Genomic DNA, 27224 nt, shown 5'->3' with positions numbered 1-27224 from the left:
GGAAAAAAAACTGGCAGGAAATGGCAGAAATCGTACACCAAATCCAGTCATTCCTGGAGTGGAACCACAGTCAATGGCCTCCACTCCAAACCAACAGATACAGATACTAATGCCGGAAAAAAAATCCCCCCCCAGTACCAACAATACCACCAGTCCGATGACATTCTTCTTTGCAAATATACAGGGTCTAAAGCCAGCAACAAACAACAAAATACCTTTCATCCGTGGACTGCTTGCAGAGGCAAAGGCAATGTTCGCGGCTTTCACTGAGACCCACATAAAGGATCACTTGGACAACGAAATATGGATCCCAGGTTACAACCTATACAGATGTGACAGAGTGAACAGGCAAAAGGGGGGGGGGGGGGGTGGCCTGTACATTGCAGAGTCACTTGTTTGCACAGAACTGCTAAATGCCTCAAATGATGTAGTGGAAGTTTTAGCAGTAAAGGTTGAGAACCAAAACCTAGTCATTGTGGTAGTCTACAAGCCTCCAGATGCAACATCCCAGCAATTCCAGGAACAGCTGTTAAAAATTGACCACTGTCTGGAAAATCTTCCAGCTCCTGCACCCAACATCTTGCTCTTGGGGGATTTCAACTTAAGGCACCTAAAATGGAGGAATATAGCAAATAATATTGTTGCAGTAATAACACCAGGAGGCAGCTCTGATGAAAACTCACACTCACACGAGCTTTTAAATCTCTGCACAAAATTCAATTTAAACAAGCAAATAATAGAGCCTACTAGACTGGAGAATACACTAGACCTCATCTTCACTAACAATGATGATCTGATAAGAAATGTCACCATATCAAAAACAATATACTCAGATCACAACATAATTGAGGTTCAGACATGTATGCGTGGAGCCCCAGACCGACATAATGAGACTAGTCACGAGGGAGTATTCACCAAATTCAACTTCAATAACAAAAACATAAAGTGGGACCAAGTAAACCAAGTCCTAACCGATATAAGCTGGGAAGATATACTAAGCAACACAGACCCCAACTTATGCCTAGAACAGATTAACTTGGTGGCACTCGATGTATGCACAAGGCTTATTCCTCTAAGAAAAAGGAGGAGTAGATGTAAAATAGAAAGAGACAGGCGCTCCCTTCACAGGCGACGGAAAAGAATAACAGAGCGGCTAAAAGAGGTCAATATATCTGAAATGCGTAGGGAGACACTGGTCAGAGAAATAGCAAGCATCGAACTTAAGCTAAAGGAATCTTATAGGAGTCAGGAATCGCGGGAAGAACTAAAAGCCATAAATGAAATCGAAAGAAACCCAAAGTATTTCTTCTCCTATGCCAAATCAAAGTCGAGAACAACGTCCAGTATTGGGCCCCTACTTAAACAAGATGGGTCCTACACAGATGACAGCAAGGAAATGAGTGAGCTACTCAAGTCCCAATATGACTCAGTTTTTAGCAAGCCGCTAACCAGACAGAGTCGAAGATCAAAATTAATTTTTTATGAGAGAGCCACAAAATTTGGTTAACACAAGCCTATCCGATGTTATCCTGACGCCAAATGACTTCGAACAGGCGATAAATGACATGCCCATGCACTCTGCCCCAGGGCCAGACTCATGGAACTCTGTGTTCATCAAGAACTGCAAGAAGCCCCTATCACGAGCCTTTTCCATCCTATGGAGAGGGAGCATGGACACGGGGGTCGTCCCACAGTTACTAAAAACAACAGACATAGCCCCACTCCACAAAGGGGGCAGTAAAGCAACAGCAAAGAACTACAGACCAATAGCACTAACATCCCATATCATAAAAATCTTTGAAAGGGTCCTAAGAAGCAAGATCACCACCCATCTAGAAACCCATCAGTTACACAACCCAGGGCAACATGGGTTTAGAACAGGTCGCTCCTGTCTGTCTCAACTATTGGATCACTACGACAAGGTCCTAAATGCACTAGAAGATAAAAAGAATGCAGATGTAATATATACAGACTTTGCAAAAGCCTTCGACAAGTGTGACCATGGCGTAATAGCGCACAAAATGCGTGCTAAAGGAATAACAGGAAAAGTCGGTCGATGGATCTATAATTTCCTCACTAACAGAACACAGAGAGTAGTCGTCAACAGAGTAAAGTCCGAGGCAGCTACGGTGAAAAGCTCTGTTCCACAAGGCACAGTACTCGCTCCCATCTTGTTCCTCATCCTCATATCCGACATAGACAAGGATGTCAGCCACAGCACCGTGTCTTCCTTTGCAGATGACACCCGAATCTGCATGACAGTGTCTTCCATTGCAGGCACTGCAAGGCTCCAGGCGGACATCAACCAAATCTTTCAGTGGGCTGCAGAAAACAACATGAAGTTCAACGATGAGAAATTTCAATTACTCAGATATGGTAAACACGAGGAAATTAAATCTTCTTCAGAGTACAAAACAAATTCTGGCCACAAAATAGAGCGAAACACCAACGTCAAAGACCTGGGAGTGATCATGTCGGAGGATCTCACCTTCAAGGACCATAACATTGTATCAATCGCATCTGCTAGAAAAATGACAGGATGGATAATGAGAACCTTCAAAACTAGGGAGGCCAAGCCCATGATGACACTCTTCAGGTCACTTGTTCTATCTAGGCTGGAATATTGCTGCACACTAACAGCACCTTTCAAGGCAGGTGAAATTGCTGACCTAGAAAATGTACAGAGAACCTTCACGGCGCGCATAACGGAGATAAAACACCTCAATTACTGGGAGCGCTTGAGGTTTCTAAAACTGTATTCCCTGGAATGCAGGCAGGAGAGATACATGATTATATACACCTGGAAAATCCTAGAGGGACTAGTACCGAACTTGCACACGAAAATCACTCACTACGAAAGCAAAAGACTTGGCAGACGATGCAACATCCCCCCAATGAAAAGCAGGGGTGTCACTAGCACGTTAAGAGACCATACAATAAGTGTCAGGGGCCCGAGACTGTTCAACTGCCTCCCAGCATACATAAGGGGGGATTACCAACAGACCCCTGGCAGTCTTCAAGCTGGCACTGGACAAGCACCTAAAGTCGGTTCCTGACCAGCCGGGCTGTGGCTCGTACGTTGGTTTGCGTGCAGCCAGCAGCAACAGCCTGGTTGATCAGGCTCTGATCCACCAGGAGGCCTGGTCACAGACCGGGCCGCGGGGGGCGTTGACCCCCGGAACTCTCTCCAGGTAAACTCCAGGTAAACACAACAGTTTAGAAGCATATATGTATAAAGATGCACAACATATCCCTCCAAGCTGCTTATATCCCGATCCCCTCCTTTAGAGTGCAGGCATTGTACTTCCCATTTCCAGGACTCAAGTCCGGCTATATAAAAATAACCAGTTTCCCTGAATCCCTTCACTAAATATTACCCTGCTCACACTCCAACAGGTCATCAGGTCCCAAATACCATTCGTCTCCATTCGCTCCTATTGAACACGCTCATGCACGCCTGCTGGAAGTCCAAGCCCCTCGCCCACAAAACCTCCCTTACCCCTTCCTTCCAACCTTTTCGAGGACAACCCCTACCCCGCCTTCCTTCCCCTACAGATTTATACACTCTCCATGTCATTCTACTTTGATCCATTCTCTCTAAATGACCAAACCACCTCAACAACCCCTCTTCAGCCCTCTGACTAATACTTTTATTAACTCCACACCTTCTCCTAATTTCCACACTCCAAATTTTCTGCATAATATTTACACCACACATTGCCCTTAGACAGGACATCTCCACTGCGTCCAACCGCCTCCTCGCTGCTGCATTCACAACCCAAGCTTCACAGCCATATAAGAGTGTTGGTACTACTATACTTTCATACATTCCCTTCTTTGCCTCCATAGATAATGTTTTTTGACTCCACATATACCTCAACGCACCACTCGCCTTTTTTACATCATCAATTCTCTGATTAACCTCATCCTTCATAAATCCATCCGCCGACACGTCAACTCCCAAGTACCTGAAAACATTCACTTCTTCCATACACCTCCTCCCCAATTTGATACCCAATTTGTCTTTATCTAAATCATTTGATACCCTCATCACCTTACTCTTTTCTATGTTCACTTTCAACTTTCTACCTTTATTATACACTCTCCCAAACTCATATACTAACTTTGCAATTTTTCTTTAGAATCTCCCCTAAGCACAGTATCATCAGCAAAAAGCAACTGTGTCAATTCCCATTTTGTATTTAATTCCCCATAATTTAATCCCACCCCTCTCCTGAACGCCCTAAACTTTACTTCTTTTACAACCCCATCTATAAATATATTAAACAACCATGGTGACATTACACATCCCTGTCTAAGACCTACTTTTACCGGAAAGTAGTCTTCCTCTCTTCTATACACCCTAACCTGAGCCTCACTATCCTCATAAAAACTCTTTACAGCATTTAGTAACTTACCACCTATTCTATATACTTGCAACATCTGCCACATTGCTCCCCTATCCACTCTATCATATGCCTTTTCTAAATCCATAAATGCAATAAAAACTTCCCTACCTTTATCGAAATACTGTTCACATATATGCTTCAATGTAAACACTTGATCTACACATCCCCTACCCACTCTGAAACCTCCTTGCTCATCCGCAATCCTACATTCTGTCTTACCTCTAATTCTTTCAATTATAACCCTACTGTACTCTTTTCCTGGTATACTCAGTAAACTTTCTTTCTTTCAACACACCGGCTGTATCCCACCGAGGTGGGGTGGGCCAAAAGGAAAAACGAAAGTTTCTCCTTTTACATTTTATATACAGGAGAAGAGGTTACTCAGTAAACTTATTCCTCTATAATTTTTACAGTCTCTTTTGTCCCCCTTCCCTTTATATAAAGGAACTATACATGCTCTCTGCCAATCCCTAGATACCTTCCCCTCTTTCATACATTTATTAAACAAAAATACCAACCACTCCAACACTATATCCCTCCCCTGCTTTTAACATTTCTGTCATGATCCCGTCAGTTCCAGCTGCTTTACCCCCTTTCATTCTACGTAATGCCTATCACTCTCTTATTTACCCCTATCTCACCTATGGAATTTGTGCATGGGGCTCAACAACAATTAACCATCTCAGACCACTAATTACCCAACAAAAGGCTGCAGTTAGAATGATAACAAATTCTCACTACAGGCAACACACTCCACCAATATTCAAAACACTCAACCTACTCACCATACAAAACATCCATACTTATTATTGCACCTATTACATACATAGAACACTTAACTCTGATATTAACCCTCCCCTCAAACATCTCCTTGCCAACCTCAACAGAACACATGACCATAACACAAGGCACAGATCACTCTTTGATGTTCCTCGTGTCCATCTCACGCTATGCAAAAACTCAATGCACATAAAAGGCCCTAAAATCTGGAATTCATTACCTGTAAATATAAAAGAAACACTACCTGTTTATAAATTCAAGTCTCTTCTCAAAGTTCACTTACTCACTCAAAACCAAATAAATACTGAATAACTGAACCTTATAAATTGTATATCCAAAATGTTCCTCACAATTATATCACATAAATGTTAAACCTAGGACCCAATCTAACTTTGTTATTTTTTTAAATACACTACCTAACAGAATACTCCATTCTACTGAATGAACAGCAATGCATGCAACCATATGACCTGTCTTTGTAATACTCATTTGTGCTTTATAGTTATCTGTTTACAATAATGTCTTATCACTGATTTCATCATTGCTTAGTTAATCTTAAGTTAATTTTAAGCCAGCCCGTAATGCTATGCATATAAGTGGCTTTGGCATGCTGCTCTTACCTGTATTTTTTTTGTACCTCTGTATGTATGCTAAAATTTCTAAATAAATAAATAAATAACACACATCTCACACTCACATCCTGTTCTTCTTCACTCCTAAAAGATGGTATACCTCCCTGGCCAGTGCATGAAATTACCGCTTCCCTTTCTTCGTCGACATTTAAAACTTCCTCAAAATATTCTCACCATCTACCCAAAACCTCCATCTCCCCATCTACTAACTCCCCTACTCTGTTTTTAACTGACAAATCCATTTGTTCTCTAGGCTTTCTTAACTTGTTTAACTCACTCCAAAATTTTTTCTTATTTTCATTAAAATTTCTTGACAGAGCTTCTCCCACTCTATCATCTGCTCTCCCTTTGCACTCTCTCGCCACTCTCTTCACCTCTCTTTTACTCTCCATATACTCTACTCTTCTTATAACACTTCTGCTTTGTAAAAACCTCTCATAAGCAAACTTTTTCTCTTTTATCACACCCTTTACTTCATCATTCCACCAATCACTCCTCTTTCCTCCTGTACCCACCCTCCTATAACCACAAACTTCTGCCCCACATTCTAATTCTACTGCATTTTTAAAACTATTCCAACCCTCTTCAACCCCCCCACTACTCTTACTTGCACCAGCCCACCTTTCTGCCAATAGTTGCTTATATCTCACCTGAACTTCCTCCTCCCTTAGTTTATACACTTTCACCTCCCTCTTGCTTGTTGTTGCCATTTTCCTCTTTTTTCCCATCTACCTCTTACTCTAACTGTAGCTACAACAAAATAATGATCCGATATATCAGTTGCCCCTCTATAAACGTGTACATCCTGGATCCTACCCATCAACCTTTTATCTACCAATACATAATCTAACAAACTACTTTCATTATGTGCTATATTATACCTTGTATATTTATTTATCCTCTTCTTCATAAAATATGTATTATTTATTACCAAACCTCTTTCTACACATAGCTCAATTAAAGGCTCCCCATTTTCATTTACCCCTGGCACCCAAAATTTACCTACTACTCACTCCACAACATTTTTGCCCACTTTAGCATTGAAATCCCCAACCACCATTACTCTCACACTTGGTTCAAAACTCCCCATGCATTCACTCAACATTTCCCAAAATCTCTCTCTCTCCTCTACACTTCTATCTTCTCCAGGTGCATACACGCTTATTATAACCCACTTTTCACATCCAACCTTAATTTTACTCCACATAATCCTTGAATTAATACATTTATAGTCCCTCTTTTCCTGCCATAACTTATCCTTCAACATTATTGCTACTCCTTCTTTAGCTCTAACTCTATTTGAAACCCCTGACCTAATCCCATTTATTCCTCTCCACTAAAACTCTCCTATCCCCTTCAGCTTTGTTTCACTTAAAGCCAGGACATCCAGCTTCTTCTCATTCATAACATCCACAATCTCTCTTTCTTATCATTTGCACAACATCCACGCACATTCAGGCTTCCCACTTTGACAGTTTTCTTCTTCTTATTGTTTTTAGTAATTATTTCAGGAAAAGGGGTTACTAGCCCATTGTTCCCGGCATTTTAGTTGACTTTTACAACACGCATGGCTTACGGAGGAAAGATTCTTATTCCACTTCCCCATGGATATAAAAGGAAAAGTAATAAGACCAAGAACTATTAAGATAAAATCAAAGAAAACTCAGATGAGTGTGTATAAATAAACATGTACATGTATGTGTAGTGTGACCTAAGTGTAAGTAGAAGTAGCAAGACATACCTGTAATCTTGCATATTTATGAGACAGACAAAAGACACCAGCAATCCTACCATCATGTAAAACAATTACAGGCTTTCGTTTCACACTCACTTGGCAGGATGGTAGTACCCCCCCTGGGTGGGGGGGTATTCTCTTGCTAAATATCTCTGTATATATACTATTACATCACTATATTGTACAGGTCAGCCATCACTAATCTTGCATCATTGGGACCTGTAGTGTGCTGGATTAGTGAGTTTGCCGGATTACAGGGTGGTTGGGTTAGAATACATTTAATTAACCTATCAATAGAGACTCTGCTACATCTTCCTCATTTTCATCACTGCTTTCTTCTCCACTGGCTTGCTGCTGTATAATGATGAAATTTGAGTCAGTATAATGATGAAATTTGAAATTATGCTAGCCGAAATTAGTGCCGGATTACTGAGGGAACCGGATAACTGATTGCCGGATTAGTGATAGCCGACCTGTATACATTATAACCTCAAAAGCTGGGCATAAAAAATTGCACTAGGAATCACGATATTGAATTAATAGGGGGTGTGTGGACCAGGTGTTTACAGTGAAACATATAAGTGAACAGTATTTAGATAAGGCTAAAGAGGTCTTTGTGGCATTTATGGATTTGGAAAAGGTGTATGACAGGGTGGATAGGGGGGCAATGTGGCAGATGTTGCAAGTGTATGGTGTAGGAGGTAGGTTACTGAAAGCAGTGAAGAGTTTTTACGAGGATAGTGAGGCTCAAGTTAGAGTATGTAGGAAAGAGGGAAATTATTTCCCAGTAAAAGTAGGCCTTAGACAAGGATGTGTGATGTCACCGTGGTTGTTTAAATATATTTATAGATGGGGTTGTAAGAGAAGTAATTGCGAGGGTCTTGGCAAGAGGTGTGGAGTTAAAAGATAAAGAATCACACACAAAGTGGGAGTTGTCACAGCTGCTCTTTGCTGATGACACTGTGCTCTTGGGAGATTCTGAAGAGAAGTTGCAGAGATTGGTGGATGAATTTGGAAGGGTGTGCAAAAGAAGAAAATTAAAGGTGAATACAGGAAAGAGTAAGGTTATGAGGATAACAAAAAGATTAGGTGATGAAAGATTGAATATCAGATTGGAGGGAGAGAGTATGGAGGAGGTGAATGTATTCAGATATTTGGGAGTGGACGTGTCAGCGGATGGGTCTATGAAAGATGAGGTGAATCATAGAATTGATGAGGGGAAAAGAGTGAGTGGTGCACTTAGGAGTCTGTGGAGACAAAGAACTTTGTCCTTGGAGGCAAAGAGGGGAATGTATGAGAGTATAGTTTTACCAATGCTCTTATATGGGTGTGAAGCATGGGTGATGAATGTTGCAGCGAGGAGAAGGCTGGAGGCAGTGGAGATGTCATGTCTGAGGGCAATGTGTGGTGTGAATATAATGCAGAGAATTCGTAGTTTGGAAGTTAGGAGGAGGTGCGGGATTACCAAAACTGTTGTCCAGAGGGCTGAGGAAGGGTTGTTGAGGTGGTTCGGACATGTAGAGAGAATGGAGCGAAACAGAATGACTTCAAGAGTGTATCAGTCTGTAGTGGAAGGAAGGCGGGGTAGGGGTCGGCCTAGGAAAGGTTGGAGAGAGGGGGTAAAGGAGGTTTTGTGTGCGAGGGGCTTGGACTTCCAGCAGGCATGCGTGAGCGTGTTTGATAGGAGTGAATGGAGACAAATGGTTTTTAATACTTGACGTGCTGTTGGAGTGTGAGCAAAGTAACATTTATGAAGGGGTTCAGGGAAACCGGCAGACCGGACTTGAGTCCTGGAGATGGGAAGTACAGTGCCTGCACTCTGAATGAGGGGTGTTAATGTTGCAGTTTAAAAACTGTAGTGTAAAGCACCCTTCTGGCAAGACAGTGATGGAGTGAATGATGGTGAAAGTTTTTCTTTTTCGGGCCACCCTGCCTTGGTGGGAATCGGCCAGTGTGATAATAAAAATAAAAAAAAAAATCCATGAAACTTCCTCCATAACGTAATAATTTTTAGCATTTGATTTGATGTAACGATAATTTATGGAGAATAAAATTTTCTTCAGGACTATTTGATTTGTTAATTGTTTCTGCATGCACACAAGTGGTGTTCATTCAACTTGAGAAATTATTTATTTTTGAGAGCTGAGATCCTGGATGTATAGTGTACTTTGTACAGGTACTATATGCATTTTTCAGATTTCTGTAAGCTGTACAGTAATAATGTATCTTTACCTAAAAATATTATGGTAATAGCACTGAATAAAGTAGAACATTTTCTGTAAAACTGATTTGTAGCTTTGGTAAATTATTGTCATATGATTTGAATTTTTAAAATATCCACTGCATCTTCATTTTTTCATTGCCATTTTGTTGTGACTGTTATGAATTATAATTTGACTTATTAATTTGTCTCATTCTTAGGGCGCGTACACACCACGACATGTTTACACTCAGCGGGATGTGATGGATATTGTGGAGTATGCTAGATATCGTGGTATCAGAGTTATTCCTGAATTCGACACCCCAGGGCATACCCAAGGCTTTGGCAAGGCCTTCCCACGTTAGTATTCTTGCATACTTCTCTTGTAATTCTATACATGTATTTGTATGAATACACATCAGGATGAAATATTCAATAGAAAAAAGTTAAAACATTATTTTTATAGGAAAAAATCCATTACTAAACACCATTATATAACAGCCAGCCAAGTTGATCATATCTTAACATTGTACCCATGTTGTCTGCTCATATAGGTTTAATACTGTAATACCAAGTTATTCAGTTCATCTTTTGAATTGTAAATCATCTTTTTTATTAAAACAGTAATAAAAAATTAAGAAATACTGTATATATTTAAAATAAATCATTCTTATATAATGCAACTTCCCTACATTATTAGTATGTATTATCATTACATTCTAAAACAGTGTAATCTAAAGTCCATTTATGAAAGGTTTAGAGATAATTGTGATTAAGAAGATGCATTTGTTAACAGACTTGTTGACGCCATGTTATGGTGATGGTGAAACACCAGGCACCCCCAAATTCCCGTACCATGCTGCCTATGAGAACCTTGACCCTACCAACCCTCAGGTGAGTCTCAAGTAACTTACTTCCATACAGAAGTGGACTGGGTCTTAAAACTGGCCCAGGCATCTAACAGACTGCAGGGCCAGATGTCTGTTTTCACTGCTTGGCTAAGGTGCATTCCATTTTCATTTCAATCTTTGTGCAGTGTCAGTGACTTCAGTTTATCGTGACTTTTTTCAGATTTTTTTTTTTTTACCCAGCCCAGTGGCCCACCGGGGATTGCCCAAATGACTGTATGGCCAGTCTACCTTTGCTGCTAGGTTAGGCTAGGTAAGATTCGTCAGGAAACAGGACAGTTATTTCCAGATACGGGTCTTAGTCATATAATGACCCACTACTGGAGCTTTTGGTCATCTGACCAAGGCCTTCTGTTGACTCACCAGTATACCCCTTTAAAAATTAAGGTTTTAATATATATTACTGCCTGGTGAATCACCTTAAACACACTGAACAATATAACTAAAATATGTATACTGAAAAGACTAGTTATAACATACGTAGCCACTACAATTATTTAATAGTACAGTGGACCCCCGGTTAACGAACTTTTTTCATTCCAGTAGTATGTTCAGGTGCCAGTACTGACCGAATTTTTTCCCATAAGGAATATTGTGAAGTAGATTAGTCCATTTCAGACCCCCAAACATACACGTACAAACGCACTTACATAAATACACTTACATAATTGGTCGCATTTGGAGGTGATCGTTAAGCGGGGGTCCACTGTACTCTGTTGTTGTTGCCGCCAAGGGATCATGAAGTTGTTAGTCTCCATTCATAAAAAATTGCTTTACATATATTAATGCTCATAGATGTGAAGATAACTAAGCTGTACTACAGTAACTCAAGGTGCTGGATTTGACTTCTGGAGTGGTGGGGATGTTGCACTTCAGGTGGTCATTTGAATTATGTCCCTGCACTTCTTTAAGACAGCTATTGAATGAATGATAGTGAATATGTACTTTGAGGGCATCTTGCTTTGTAAACAAAAAATATTCATTGCATATTGAATAGTACTGTATGCACAAGAATATATAAATAAAAACTGCATTATCTGGTTAAAAGACTCTGTATATATATACTGTATCATATTGTTAACTGGTGGTATCCAGTAATTTGTGGCTTCCAGTGAGTAACTACTCATCCCTTATATGTGTAACAATTATTCTTCTTTCAACAAACCAGCCATATCCCACCAAGGCAGGGTGGCCCAAAAAGAAAAACAAAAGCTTCTCTTTTTAAATTTAGTAATTTATACAGGAGAAGGGATTACTAGCCCCTTGCCCATGTGTAACAATTACTATCATAAATTACAGGTTTCACTGTATAATATAATCTCTTAGTATATATGAAGATTGGTAAAATAGTAAGCATGCATTTTTATATCTTGTTATAGTTGCATGGTTCAACAGATAAACAGAATCTCTTAAATTATCTTTCACTTATTTTATAACTTTTAATATTTTCTCTATACAGGTGTATGACTTCCTCAAGGCCTTCATGGTGGACCTGAAACATACCTTTGTTGATGGGTACATCCACTTAGGGCTTGATGAGGTGAGATATCATCTTTCATTCTCCAACCTCATGTAGTACTCATAATACCTGCTTATGGCCATACTCCTCAAGGGCATTCTGCCTGAAGAGAGGGAGCCAGCAGAGTTATAAATACCTGTTCTGTACACTATAATAAGCAAGATCTAGGTTCAGTATTATGTTCTCTAGTTTAGTTCTTAATGTATAGTTTACTGTGTTTCTTAAAGTGATGATCATAATACAAATAGTATTCTACAGGTCTTCTTGTCCTGCTGGTCAAGCTCTCCAGTTGTCCGAGCCTTCATGGCTCGCAACAATTATACGGAAGTGCGGCAAGTAGAGAAGCACTATGTTGAGAAGGTTCTTGAGTTGGCTGACCTTACACCCATTAATTATGTCACCTGGCAGGACCCTGCTGAGCGCGGCATACAAGTGAGTTATTACATATGACATTTTATCAATGGTTTTTGGTTATGAAACATAGCCTTTCCTCACTTAACGATGTACTCATTTACTGACAACTCAGACTTACGACGGGCTCTGACCAGTATGCATACCTAAATAATGCATATTAGAGCTGATTTTTTCTGTTCTGTTTATTACAATATACAGTACACTACTGTATAAACATTTAAAAATATACTAAAAATGTTATAAATGGTGCAAAGGTGACATTAAAACAATACCAAAGATGGTTGACACAAACCCACTACCATTATAGTATGCTCCTTGCTTAGCAATGAATTCATTTACTGATGAGGTCTTAGAAATGGAACTCTGTCGTTAAGTGAGGAGAGGCTGCACAGAAAATGTAGTATATATGCATTTAATTAACCAGTAACATATTTTTATACTTTATCTGCAGAGATTACCTAATGAACTGCTGTACACAGGGGTGTTGAGTGTCCCCTTTAATTAGCTATGAATCTTTACTCTCATTAGAAGGATGTCTGATATTTCTGGTTCAGACACATGTGTTAAGATGAATGGGCATTCTGGCTGCACTAATTAAAGTCCCTGCTTGTAATACGGTAATATGGTAACTGTTTTTAAAGAATAAATGACAGTTTAATTTATTTGTATCCGTACTAATATAAAATATATCTTGAAGTAGTACATAGTATTTTTTAGTTCTAAGTGCAGTAAATACAATAGGGTAACTTCTTATACAGGTAGGGCTTAATAATATGTACATAATTTAATTTATTTGGAGAGATGGAAGGAGTAACATGGATCCTTGCTTGAGCTGGTTTCCTCTGACCTTTACTCTCTTTAAGATGCAGTAATACTAAAAATTAATGTGCCCCACAGAATAGTTTCTCAAATACTGTACAGTACAACACTCAGTGGCCACTTTATTAGGTACACCTGCTCATTAATGCATATATCTCATCAGCCTGTCACGTGGCAGCGCCTCAATGCCTAGAAGCCTGCAGACATGGAAAGATGTCATCTAAGTGACTTTGACTATGGAATGACTGTTGGTGTCAGATGAGGTGGTTTGAGTATCCCAGAAACACTGCTGATCTCTTGGGATTTTCACACACAACAGACAAGAGAGATACATGATAATATACACTTCAAAGGTCCTGGAAGGATTGGTGCCATACCTGCACACGAAAATCACTCCCTATGAAAGCAAAAGACTCGGCAGGAGATGCAACATTTCCCCGATGAAAAGCAGGGGCACCACAAGTACATTGAGAGACAACACAATAAGCATCCGGGGCCCAAGACTGTTCAGCTGCCTCCCAGCATACATAAGGGGGATTACCAATAGACCCCTGGCTGTCCTCAAGAAGGCACTGGACAGGCACCTAAAGTCAGTACCTGACCAACCGGGCTGTGGTTCATATGTCAGTTTGCGTGCGGCCGGCAGTAACAGCCTGGTTGATCAGACCATGATCCACCATGAGGCCTGGTCTCAGACCGAGCCACAGGGGCATTGACCCCTGAAACCCTCTCCAGGTAAACTCCAGGTAAACAGTATCTGGAGTTTACAGAGAATAGTGAGAAAAACACAAAACATTCATTGAGTGGCAGTTGTGTGAGTGAAGAATGTCTTGTAACGAAAGAGGTCAGAAGAGAATGACCAGACTGGTTCAAGCTGACAGAATGGTGATAGTAACTCAGATAACTATGCATTACAAAAGTGGTATGCAGGCCAGCATCTCTGAATGCACACCACATAGAACCTCAAAGTGCATGGGCTAGAGCAGCAAAAGACCACACAGGTTTCACTCCTGTCAACAAAGAACAGGAAGCTGAGGCTAGAGGGGGCACACAGGCTCTCCAGAACAGGACAGTTGAAGATTGGAATAACGTTGCCTAGTCTGATGAATTTTGATTTCTACTGTGATCAGAATTTGGCATGAATAATGTGAATCCCGCCTGCCTGTGCAGCCAACAAATCTACAGCAGCTGCTTCGTGCAATCATGTTAGTGTGAACTAGAATCTCTAAGGAATGTTTTCAACACCTTGTTGACTCTATTCTTTAGAATTCAGGCTGTTCTTGGGGCAAAGGACCACCCTACTCAGTATTAGAAAGGTGTACTTAACAAAACAGCCACTAAGTATACATTACAGTTTACTGTATAAGAGGAATATGGAAGGGAGTAAATGTAGCCAGAAATGTTAGTCATTCATAACCTTCCTGTACCTACATTAGATTTACCCTCCCACCCCTCCGGAAATATTAAATCATTATCATATATACAATAGGACCCCTGTATCTGCTGGGGATACATTCCAAGGCTTACCATGGATACCCAAAATTGCGGATAGTAGCAAATCCTATATATAAGTAGTTTTTCATTTACATACATACCTATGATAAAGTTTAATTGATAAATTATGCACAGTAAGTCGAGAATTAGCATTTTTTCACTGATGGAAGGAACTTCATGGCTTCTCTTAGTCTTTGAAAAACTGCCACCATCACTACTTTTGCACTATGGGGCAATTATTAAACAGAATTAAGGGTTAATTTTAGGCTGGGTTACACTGTGGATAACTGATACCATGGAAACCGGACCTGCAAACATGGCGGTCCTGCTGTAGTTATGTACAGAAAAATCTCTTGTATATATATTGTAAGGAATGCAAAGGGAAGTGACAGAACACAGTACAGTACAGTGGTACCTTGAGTTTCGAACAGCTCCCAACTTGAACAATTATATAAATGTATTTTTGTAAGTGTATTTTTGAGGGTCTGAAACGGACTAATCTAATTTACATTATTCCTTATGGGAACAAATTCGTTTGGTATCAGCACTTGAACAGCCTTCTGGAATGAATTAAGTTCGTAACTCAAGGTACCACTATATAATTTCTTATGCATTCAGTTTGACCAGTTATGGTGCTTGTTCATCAGGTAAATGTCTCCTGTCATGGGTCTTTGCCAGATAATAACCTGCTCATTGATTAAATAACTGCTGGCATACTGGTGCTACATACTGTACCCACTGTGAAGCATCAGCTGCCCCTTCAGAACTACTGTACATTTTCCACTCCCATTAATAAGCAGCATACAACAGTCTTCTAGGATACAGTACCTGTAGAGTATTGTATTATAAAGCCATTTTTTATGACTTTTCTCATCTCATTTTGTGATTAATTTAGCAAGAAATATGTTGTAATATGCAACAAAAATTAATCTGAATCATACTACAAATATTAGACAATTTGATACACCTAGTATTCTTATCAAAAGTAATTTATAAGAAGAAATTTATGAGGGTATTCTGCTGTGCAGCCTTTCAAACACTGTAACACAGCAGTACATGTATTGAATTATTCTATTTGGTTACAGGAACAATGTCATAACTTTGCCTATCATCTTTTTTTAACTGATAAAGGTGAAGAAGCATCACTAATTTTGCCCTTTAAATTTCTTTCGTACTATAGCTCACTTTTCCAATATGTTTGCTTCCCTTTCTATTCTTGTTTCTTGAAGTGACTCATGAAAAACAGAAGGCTGTGTTTTCAGTCCACTAGGCCTTCAGGTTTTTCATGTCTAACCCATTTTTTTCCACATAAAATTTATTGTGATGAATGGTTTGAAAAACCGACAAGTTGAAGATTGAGACACTTATGCAACATATGGGAACCTTTATTCAGGAAACGTTTCACCACACAGTGGCTTCATCAGTCCCATACAAAGTAGAAAGGTGTAAGGAGAGGAGGAGTTTGAGGTAATTAGTCCCTCAGCCTGGAGTTGATGTGTTCAGTCCATCAATCTTGTAGAATGTACGGCATAGGACCGTAGACGTGGCTTATATACTGTAGTCAGGTGAGGCGAAGCAGGAGGAGGTGGGGTCATAGTGGTACCATCCACTAGTTGAAGTAGGTCTTCGTCCAAAGGTTGGACAAATATTGTAGAATTCTTTGTAAGAAGATCCCATGATGCTGCAGTGTCTGACAGTTGTGATGAATGTTTTGAAAAACCGACAAGTTGAAGATTGAGACACTTATGCAAAGGTTATGTAAAGGTTCCCATAAAGGTTATATAAAGGCTCCCATATGTTGCATAAGTGTCTCAATCTTCAACTTGTCAGTTTTTCAAACCATTCATCACAACTGTCACACTGCAGCATCAGGGGATCTTGTTACAAAGAATTCTTCAACACTTGTTCAACCTTTGAACGAAGACCTACTTCGACTAGTGGATGATACCACTATGACCCCACCTCCTCCTGCTTCGCCTCACCTGACTACAGAATATAAGCCACGTCTACAGCCCTATGCTGTACATTCTACAAGATTGATGGACTGAACACATCGACTCCAGGCTGAGGGACTGATTACCTCAAACTCCTCCTCTCCTTACACCTTTCTGCTTTGTACTGAACTGATGAAGCCACTGTGTGGCGAAACGTTTCCTGAATAAAGGTTCCCATATGTCGCATGTCTCAATCTTCATAAAATTGATTATTAACTTTTTGCTAAAAATAAAAATTTCACAAACTTCCTCCTCAAGTGCCTGAAAATTGGATGGAGATAATTGTTGGTTCGTATACACTTAAGCTGTGTGCCTGTACAGTGGACCCCCGCTTAACGATCACCTCCAAATGCGACCAATTATGTAAGTGTATTTATGTAAGTGCGTTTGTACATGTATGTTTGGGGGTCTGAAATGGACTAATCTACTTCACAATATTCCTTATGGGAAAAAATTCGGTCAGTACTGGCACTTAAACATACTACTGGAATGAAAAAAGTTCGTTAACCGGGGGTCCACTGTATTGTCTAATAGTTGATAAGTTTCAGAATTAAAAGTAATGAATATAGTTTGGTATTTATAAAGTTGAGACTTTCCACTGATATTTCCTTGTTCATTTCCTTTAGATGGCCAACACAAGTGTAGTGCAGGTATGGAAGGATGTTTCCCTCTCCCCATCAAAGATGCGAGGATGGCGAGATTATGTGCACGACCTCACACAAGCTGGTCATCAGGTCATTCTCTCCTCCTGCTGGTACATCAATTACATAACCTATGGCCAGGATTGGAGAAACTTCTATAACTGCGATCCCACTGATTTTCAAGGTTGTATGATAATTTTGACATTTTTTATGCTTTTATTTATCGCTACCTCAGAAAAAATGTTAGATTTATTTTTTAAAAAATATAAGCTCAAGTACTCTGTTTGGTGTCCATGTAGTGTCTTATGCTGGTCTTTTCTTTCTATCCCATTATCACATATGATGAGAGATAAATCTTACAAACTTTCAACTTATACTTGCTTTCAAACTGTGCTGTATAACTCTTATGAATGTAGTGCATTACATAAGTATAACATGTCTTCCTCTGAAAGTATTGGGTGGAATCTTTCAGATCCTTGCTGAGTGTGTGATCTTGGGCTTGGTTGTGTCTTGGGAGAAATTTGACCTTTATTATAACTTGGCCAACTTGCAAATTTACCAATTGTCACAAAGAATTTCCATACTTATCATTCCTTCCAGGACACATTTGCTTTCTTCTGGGTGCAGTACATATCTCTATAGGATAGGCACTTTTCAGATTAATTTTTCTTTCATCAACCATTTTTCTTCCATGTAACCCCTTCTCTGGGTACATGGGTGGACCATTAGTTCAGGCATCTCTCCACTCTGGACCTGTTGACTCAGGTGCAGCACACACTGCTAGTCAACCACCCATTAACTGGAAAGGGACTTTGTTCTGGCTTCTTCCAAGTTCTGTTCCTAGAGGACATGATACAGTATTCACACTTTTCTTTTTCTCCCTACCTATAGCCTACTTCCAGCTGGGCAGCATGCATGGTATTGACCCAGCTGTGCACTGGGCACTCCCAGATCACAGCCTAACTCTAATACCAGAACCTCACACTTTCTACCAGCGGTGTTTTCCCGCTGCCTTGTGCTGTCAGCTAATGTTTCCTCCACTACCCTCACTTTTTCTAGCCTTTCTTTTCACTTAGAATGCAAAATTGGTACCTCCCTATCATCGCATGGGTATCGACTGAGAGGTTTATCAGTGAATGCTGGGATATATGTATTAAATTGTGCCTGTGTTCTACAGGCAGGGTGGGTGAGCTATACAAAATGCCTCTGTGTACAAGGATCCAGGACTCAAGCAGTATGATTCATAAAACTGTGTGAGCTGTTTCAACTCGTGATCTCAACACCAACCACTTTTATCTAACAATGATATTTTTTGGCTACAGAAACTGTACCAGAGCATTAATATTCACCTGTATCTCATTATCCACTAGACATTTTGAAAAACTTGTTAACTTACCGTTTGACTCCAGTGTAGTAATAGTTTGCAATAAAAGCATCTCAGCTCTAATAAAATATGGAGATACATCAAAGAAAATGAAGAAAATGTATTCTCTGAAATATTATATGATTATACAACTAATCAAAAATGGGTTTATTGGTACCTTGTGATTACCTATTTTAATTGCACAGTAATATGGTTACAGAGGTGGTCAAACTATATATACAGTTTTAGCATATTTTTTTCAGTATAAAACATTGGGTACTGACTCATGTATGAAAGGCAAATCAACAAATGGTTCAGGTTTTTGAAACATGATATTGATTAATATTAAGATGTTAAGATGTTATTTTTATATAGCCGGACTTGAGTCTTGGAAATGGGAAGTACAATGCCTGCATTCTAAAGCAGGGGTTTGGGATATTAGCAGTTTGGAGGGATATGTCTCATCTTTATAGATATATGCTTCTAAGCTGTTGTGTTCTGAGCACCTCTGCAAAAACAGTGATTGTGTGTGAGTGAGGTGAAAGTGTTGAATGATGATGAAAGTATTTTCTTTTTGGGGATTTTCTTTCTTTTTTGGGTCACCCTGCCTTGGTGGGAGACGGCCGACTTGTTAAAAAAAAAAAAAGATGTTTTGGAACGTTCCATGTACGTACAATATATATACTCATGGCAATCACATAGTAGCATGTTGATTTGGGCCCTAAAGACTGAACTGAAATTATTCTAATGTGGTATGTACTTTCTTATTATTTAATTTACAGTAAGCTACAGAGCATAACCAGTGTAATATTACATGTACTAATTTAACAGGATAGAATAAAGGTCTCAAAATTTGAAACAGTGTAATTAAATCACTGATATTAAGCAGGAAGAGATATTACATATTATACATTAAGAAAGCAGAAGTGTGGAACTTTTTTTTTTTGTCACCCTTAGGCACAGAGGAACAGAAGGCACTGGTACTTGGTGGGGAGGCAGCTATGTGGGGAGAATATGTAGATGCCACCAACATCATGCCTCGCCTTTGGCCACGTGCCTCGGCAGCAGCAGAACGGCTGTGGTCCGCCCCATTGAGTGAAGCACCCTCTGTCGACACTGCTGCCTACAGGCTTGACCAGCATCGCTGTAGGATGCTTAGGTACGAAGTAGTGGCTTATTTCATGTAACTGAACATAGAGTTATGGAGTGTTGTTAATTATTTAGTCAGTGCTTAAGAGAGAAAATATACTATACTGTACATAAATGAAGCATAATTTGCCCCAAAATATCCTTCCTTTTGAATAGTCCAGGCAATGATTTGAATGCTGTACTGTATACTACTGTTCCTAGTTTAAATTTTGTATAATTTAACTTTAGACATGTAACTTTAAACAAAAACTTTAAAAACTGAAACATTAAAAGAGTACTTTTAATTTAATACAAGTTGTTTATTTTTTAAAGCAGTAAACAGACTAAATTTCTAAAGTAATATTACCAGTAACTTAGAAAGGATTTATATAAGTAATGACAAGGAAAATACATGTGACAAAGGTAAAGGAAAGAAAGGTATAGGAAATTCAGCCTGTTATAAATATGAGAGATTTTAAATGAATTGTTAACATTTGGGAATGTGTGAAGATACACACACATTTTACTAGAAATCATAATGTAAACTGAAAAAAGCAATTACTTTAAATGCTGTGTTATATTGCATTTCAGACGTGGTGTTCCTGCACAGCCAATCTTGAATGGATATTGTGGTGAATGGGAAGTCCCTCAAGATGTCATGATGTCCACTCCTCCTCCAACCACAACTACCACGACCACCACCACAACCACCACTACAACTACACCACCTCCAACAACCACAACTCCTTCCACTACATCTACAACCACCACAACTACATTGCCTACTACCACCACCACAACAAGTGCTCCATCAACCTCAGAGCCAATGCCCCCACCTCTTTCAGAGCCAGCAGGGCATCAACAAACAGAAAATCAAAGTAGCCCAGGGGACATTCAGCAGCACCCAGCTGCTGCACACACAACACAAGTGACTCCAACAGCAACACATGCAGGTGTTACTGTCAATGAACCAGCTGAAGGTGTCCCAAGTGTGGAGGGTGCTGTTACGTTATGAAAGTAATCTTGGTTGACTTCTTGTCTTGTGCATTTTTTCTGTGGAATCTTTGTTGCTTTTGATTTTTTAAGAATTTACCAAATAAAAATGATTGATTTTCGTAGGGCTCAAAACAGCAGTTTTCCATGTGGATTTTGTTGAGCCTCAAATACAGCATTGCTTGAGAGGAAATCCTACAGCTCTATTATATACAGTAGTTTCCTCCATTTACTGTGTGACATGGACAATACTAAATGTATTGCTGTCAATTAAAATTTATGTTTAATAATCTTCTAAATCCATTATTCACATGCAACTTTATTTTACAGTAAGATGGAAAGACAGTTTTGTCACTTGCACATAAATCTTGTACATTTAACCGGTTTGTGGCATCTTGGATGCATTAAGTTATTTATGTTAGAAGATTCTAAACCTGTAAATTTTAAAGGACTTAGATCTATCAAGAGAGTTCAGGCTTCTTCAGATATTGTGTGTGAGGGTTTTGAAATGCCAGTATGTCAGCTGTTTTCATTCCCCAAAAGAGGAAGCATCTTGTGTTTTTTTCCTGAGATGCACTTCTATATAGTAATAATCGTGCTGTGATTAATAAATATGTATTCAAAGGTGCTACGTACAGTGCCTAAGTGTTAGTAATTTGAAGGACAACTAAGATTTTGCCTTCATATGCCATATACAAAACAAGTACAACAGAAAGTATTAACTGAAGACAAAGAAATCAATTTCATTAATTATCTGAATACACAAATATTTTTCTGAATATTTTAATTCGGCTAATTATGCGAAAGACTTTTTCAATGAACTGACATTTTTAGGCACTGACAAAGTGTGGCATATTTATTTTTATTTATGCTGTAAGTTGTGAATTATTTCACTTATGTCATGTATTACTGTATTCATTTCAAGAATCATTTAAAGTGGTGCATTATATTTCCCAAACATTACATCATTGTTTCTATTTGTATATAACTTAAAAAAAAAAAAAGTCGTTTCCCAGCCATGTCCCTCCATACATACAACTTAAGGTACCATGTTCACCCATTGAAGAACTCACTTGTTATTTTTCACACTGTAAACTTATAATTCTCATTTTTATTCATTATTTAGCACAATAACACTTGCACACACAAAAACACTTTATCATTACTATATCACCTAACAATTCTGTGCTAGCATGTTACACTGTACAGTATAATGTTACTAATATAACTCATCATGCTGTACTCACATCACAGTGAGTACATCCTGTTAAACATTATCATACCCTCTCATACTACTTTCAAATAATTATGTTAGTGCTTAAACAGTGTTAAAATTAATGAAAACTGCAAACATATATTTTAGCAATAGATAGGTAATGCACATCTAGTTAATTTTCTATTTATTTAGAAAACTTTTGTAAAACACTATATTTTAATGAAATATTAATAAATGTGTCATTTAAATGCTTGTTTAAGACATTTTAAACCATCTTTGTTTGTGATGAAGCCAAAATTAATGGCTGCTAGTTAATTAATATTAGTGAACAGCTTTGAAAACTATTAAGTGAACTGTGATATATTCTTCTTCTTCTTTCAACATACCAGCCGTATCCCACTGAGGTGGGGTGGCCCAAAAGAAAAAACTGAAGTTTCTTTTAAATTTAGTAATATATACAGGAGAAGGGGTTACTAGCCCCTTGCTCCCGGCATTTTAGTCGCCTCTTACGACACGCATGGCTTACAGAGGAAGAATTCTGTTCCACTTCCCCATGGAGATAAGAGGAAATAAACAAGAACAAGAATTAGAAAGAAAATAGAAGAAAACCCAGAGGGGTGTGTATATATATGCTTGTACATGTATGTGTAGTGTGACCTAAGTGTAAGTAGAAGTAGCAAGACTTACCTGTAATCTTGCATATTTATGAGACAGACAAAAGACACCAGCAATCCTACCATCATGTAAAACAATTACAGGCTTTCGTTTTACACTCACTTGGCGAGACGGTAGTACCTCCCTGGACGGTTGCTGTCTACCAACCTACTACCTACAGCTGTGATATATATAGACTGAATTGTGAACAGTACGATAATCCCTCATTTTAATGAACTAACAGAAAGGGAGTGCATGGCCGGTAATGGCAATTGTAACTGATAGAAATGAAATTGTTTTAACTGTTGTAATAATAATAATAATAATAATAATAGTAATAATAATAATGTACAGTATTTATTTCATGTGCTAAACCCATATGGGTCCTACAGTGCTGTGGGATAGGGGTGTATATATTGTTGCAGGGGTCAAATCTCAACTCCTGGCTTTGTCTGTTTGCTAGCCTCTGTTGGGTTCACTCTCTCCTGGCTTCGAAAGCTCTATCATCCTTCTTAACGCTTTCTGTAGATCCTGCTTCTACCATTTCACCATCTAGAGCAGTAATGGGCAAACTACAGCATGCAGGCCACATGTGGCCTGCCAAGATCAAGTCATATACTCACGTTATTTGGGGACAAAATGTTAGCAAATTTGAAAAAAAGTTACCACACAATGTCAAATAACATTGCATTGTGGAACATTAACACGTTACCCCCAAATATCTGAAAGTGTCCCATGCACTGAAAAGTTTGTCCACCCCTGATTTAGTGTTCCACTTCCTGACCACCCAGTAGCTGAAGAAATACTTCCAAATATCCCTGCAAATCATCTGTGTTTTCAACTTCCAGCTGTCCTACCACATTCCTGCTTCCCATCTCTGTCTATTCCTGTCCACCCTATCAGTACCCCTCATTATTTTGTATATCGTACTTATATCACTCTTAGTCTTTTTGTCCTCAAGTGCCATCAGGTTTAGCTCCTTTAGTTTATCCTCATAGCACATACCCATTAGCTCTGGGACTAGTCTCACTGTGAACTTCTTCATTTTCTCTAGCTTCTTGACATGCTTCATCAAGTGAAGGTTCCGTACTGGCGCTGTATATTCCAATGTGGGCCTGATATATGCTGTGTATAGTATTATGAATGGATCCTTGCTTATGTTCCTGAAAACTATTCTTAGATTTACCAGATGAGCATTTGTTGCAGCAGTTATCCAGTTTATGTACACCTTTGACAATATGCTTTTCACAATTTTCATCCCAAGGTCCTTCTTCAGTGAAGTTTGCAGCCTTTGCCCTCCATACCTGTACTTTGCTTGGGGTCTTCTTTGCCTGTCCCCAATCTTCACAACTTTGTAGTTGCTGGAAATAAATTTCATTAGCTACTTGTCAGACCAAACCTTCAGCCTGTCTTGGTTCATTTGCAGTCTTTCCTGGTCCTCACCTGTTTATATTCTCCTCATTAGTTTCACATCATCTGCGAACAGGGATACCACTATTTCCTCAGTCATGTCATTCACATACACAATAAATAGTACCAATCCTAGGACTGATCCTTGTGGAACCCCACTCACCACTTATGTCCATTTCTGTGTGACTCCGAGTGTGTGAAGGAAAAGGATGTGAAAGGGATAGGAGTTAGTGAAGGTGGAGGTTATAGTGTAAAATCAAAATTATATTGCAAGAGCTTAGTTTCCATTAAAAAATCAGAGTTAATCTGTGTTAACAAGGTCAGAGGGAGTGTGTTAGGGCACTAGAGATGTCTGAAGTGAATTCATGTGCTCACTAGAAGCAGAACAATCTATTAAAATACAAATAACCCGCACATAGAAGAGAGGAGCTTATGACGACGTTTCGGTCCGACTTGGACCATTTACAAAGTAACTTTGTAAATGGTCCAAGTCAGACCGAAACGTCGTCGTAAGCTCCTCTCTTCTATGTGCGGGTTATTTGTGTTTCGTTCCAGTCACGGTATTGTGCCTTTTTTTGTTATTAAAATACTGCCAACTGACAGTGTGACACAACAGTCCTTGCATAGTGGTGCCAGTCTAATCTCCACATGTTATCCCTGTGTGAGTCACATATTCATTTCTCAATTGTAAGAGTGCCATTTCCCAAACTTGGCAGCAATAGAAGATGGCCAGAATTCTAGTCAGGATTTGGTGGAAAATAATTTGTTGCAGTCTAACTTGGACCAAAGTTGTTGCCAGCAGTTTTAGATTTGCAGACAGAGCACTCAATAAATAGCCAGAGGAAATTGGCAGGATGTGAATAGCTGACTTATCTGCTAAGTCTACTTGTTTATTGCCCTGAGCATCAGTGTCCAAGGACCCAGCAAAAAACTACTTTGTATTTACTAGAAATGTGACATAAAAGCTATATATGAAAGACAATAGGATGAGGGGATTAAAATTTCTGTATATCTTGTAACACACTTTGGGAGTCGGAAATAACAGCAAATGTGGACAAGGTCACAGTGCATATGACAGAGGTAAAAATTGCATATAACTTTGCTGTGAAAATACTGGCTGACTCTAGTAAACATCCTTGGAATATTCTTTCTGGAGAAACATGTCCATACCTGACACCATCAAGGAACTTAGAACCATCACTGTACATGGCTATAGCATGAGAATGAGAGTGAAAGTGTTCAAGAAAAAATAAGCATAAGATTGCAGGAGGCAAGTAAGCTTTCGGGCAAAGAAGAGGGGAGGAGTAAAGGTGAATCGTTAAAACTTCCCATGGAGAGAGGAAACAAATAAGATGCAGGGTGAATGTAAAGGGAAGGTAAATTAAGGGATGTCATCAGAGTGCAAATACAGAGGAAAAGGACACAGAAAATTAGGGCAATGATTAAATAAATTATACTTGCAAGTATCCATAATTGTTCTGTAGTCAAAGAATTGTGAAGGTCACAGATGTGGGCAAAATAATGGAGGCAATGAGTGTCACATTCTTACAAAGACTGAACTTTTGCCTCTATGTACAGGCTTTTGACTGGGAAAGATTGAAAGGCTCAGGGATGTAAACTTAGTAATATACGAGATCAAATTAAGAAGGAATAACGGGGGAGGCTGAGAAATATACATAGTTGATCTCCATAGTCAATTTTAGATAAGATTAGGGCTAAATGTAAGGAAAGAAAGATTTTTCTATCAGCCACCAAGAGAGATGGGGTAAAGCTTAAAGTTCATGTGGCTATGACAGGCAGCTTTTAAGAAGGCATGTGAGGCTTCCAGGACATTCAGTGGTCAAAGAGAAGACCGAGAAATTTGAGTGTGACTTGTTTAAGGACATGGGGACCATACAGGTAAAGAACTGTCTAAAGGTCAATGGGGCATCTCATGAAAGTTGTCTGTTTTGTTTTAGCAATAGAAAACTTACACATGAGAGCTGGCCCAGTTGGAAGCATAATCAAAAACACATGTGAGAGAGAAAGAGGCCATGATGAGTTGACAGTCGGCACCTGCACAAGCAATAGAAAAATTGTCCACATACAGAGATGATCAGATACATATATGAAGGGAGGAAAGAGGCAGTTATTAATGGTAAGTAGAAAAAGGGTGGCTCTAAGAACACACATAGCCATGAGGTATCCCTTCATTTTACACAGTCAGAGCTTACAACAGTGTTTAGATCTGACTTGGACTGATCAGATCAGCTGTGGGAGATATTGCCTTTATGTCTTCTATCCCACGAACAAGAAGAGCCAGAATTCAATGGAGAAATCAGCAACCAGGAACCGTCTAGGAGTCAGTGTTCAGAGTGAATCAGAACATGAAAGAAAATAGTCTCTCCCAGCACAGGGGATCACAAGGCACAAGAGCAGAACAGTAGTGAACCAGCCAGTATTGAGGTCAACAGCAGAATGATTATTTTACCCAAACTACAATAGACTCCTGGCTGTCTTCAAGAAGGCTCTGGACAGGCACCTAAAGTCAGTACCTGATGAGCCTGGCTGTGGTTCGTATGTCGGTTTACCGGTTTACGAGCAGCTAACAGTAACAGCCTGATTGATTAGGCCCTGATCCACCATGAGGCCTGGTCACAGATTGGGCCATGGGGGCATTGACCACATGGCCCTCTCCTGGCATACTCCAGGTATACATTAACTAAGCCAAAGACTAAGACATAAGAAATAATCACAAAATTTGCTTGTGTCCCAATTAATTTGCACACTACTGTATTATGTGAATCGCCTTGGTACATCTTGAGCGATTTGTAGATTACAGAACACAGCCAGAGACAAGAAGTAAAATAATATCCTGAAATTTAGTTTCCTTTAAGCAGATACTTACAGGGAGCAATACGATATGTATGGTTTGA

General features: G+C 39.3%; 1 protein-coding gene across 1 annotated transcript in view; it reads left to right on the top strand.

The window, feature by feature from the left end:
• LOC128685792 (beta-hexosaminidase subunit beta) overlaps positions 1 to 22200 on the top strand; it is a 90384-nt gene extending 68184 nt beyond the window's left edge. The window contains exons 8-14 of the mRNA XM_053772450.2: positions 9978 to 10116; positions 10553 to 10650; positions 12124 to 12204; positions 12442 to 12615; positions 17531 to 17729; positions 19866 to 20067; positions 20628 to 22200. Of these exons, the coding sequence (XP_053628425.2) occupies positions 9978 to 10116; positions 10553 to 10650; positions 12124 to 12204; positions 12442 to 12615; positions 17531 to 17729; positions 19866 to 20067; positions 20628 to 21051 (1317 nt within the window). The 3' untranslated portion in view covers positions 21052 to 22200. The remainder of the gene's footprint in view (positions 1 to 9977; positions 10117 to 10552; positions 10651 to 12123; positions 12205 to 12441; positions 12616 to 17530; positions 17730 to 19865; positions 20068 to 20627) is intronic.
• Positions 22201 to 27224: the final 5024 nt, after the last annotated feature.

The sequence above is a fragment of the Cherax quadricarinatus genome, chromosome 23 (genome assembly GCF_038502225.1).
Source record: "Cherax quadricarinatus isolate ZL_2023a chromosome 23, ASM3850222v1, whole genome shotgun sequence".
In the NCBI taxonomy this organism is placed as follows: domain Eukaryota; kingdom Metazoa; phylum Arthropoda; class Malacostraca; order Decapoda; family Parastacidae; genus Cherax; species Cherax quadricarinatus.
This window is presented reverse-complemented; position numbering and strand designations above follow the sequence as displayed.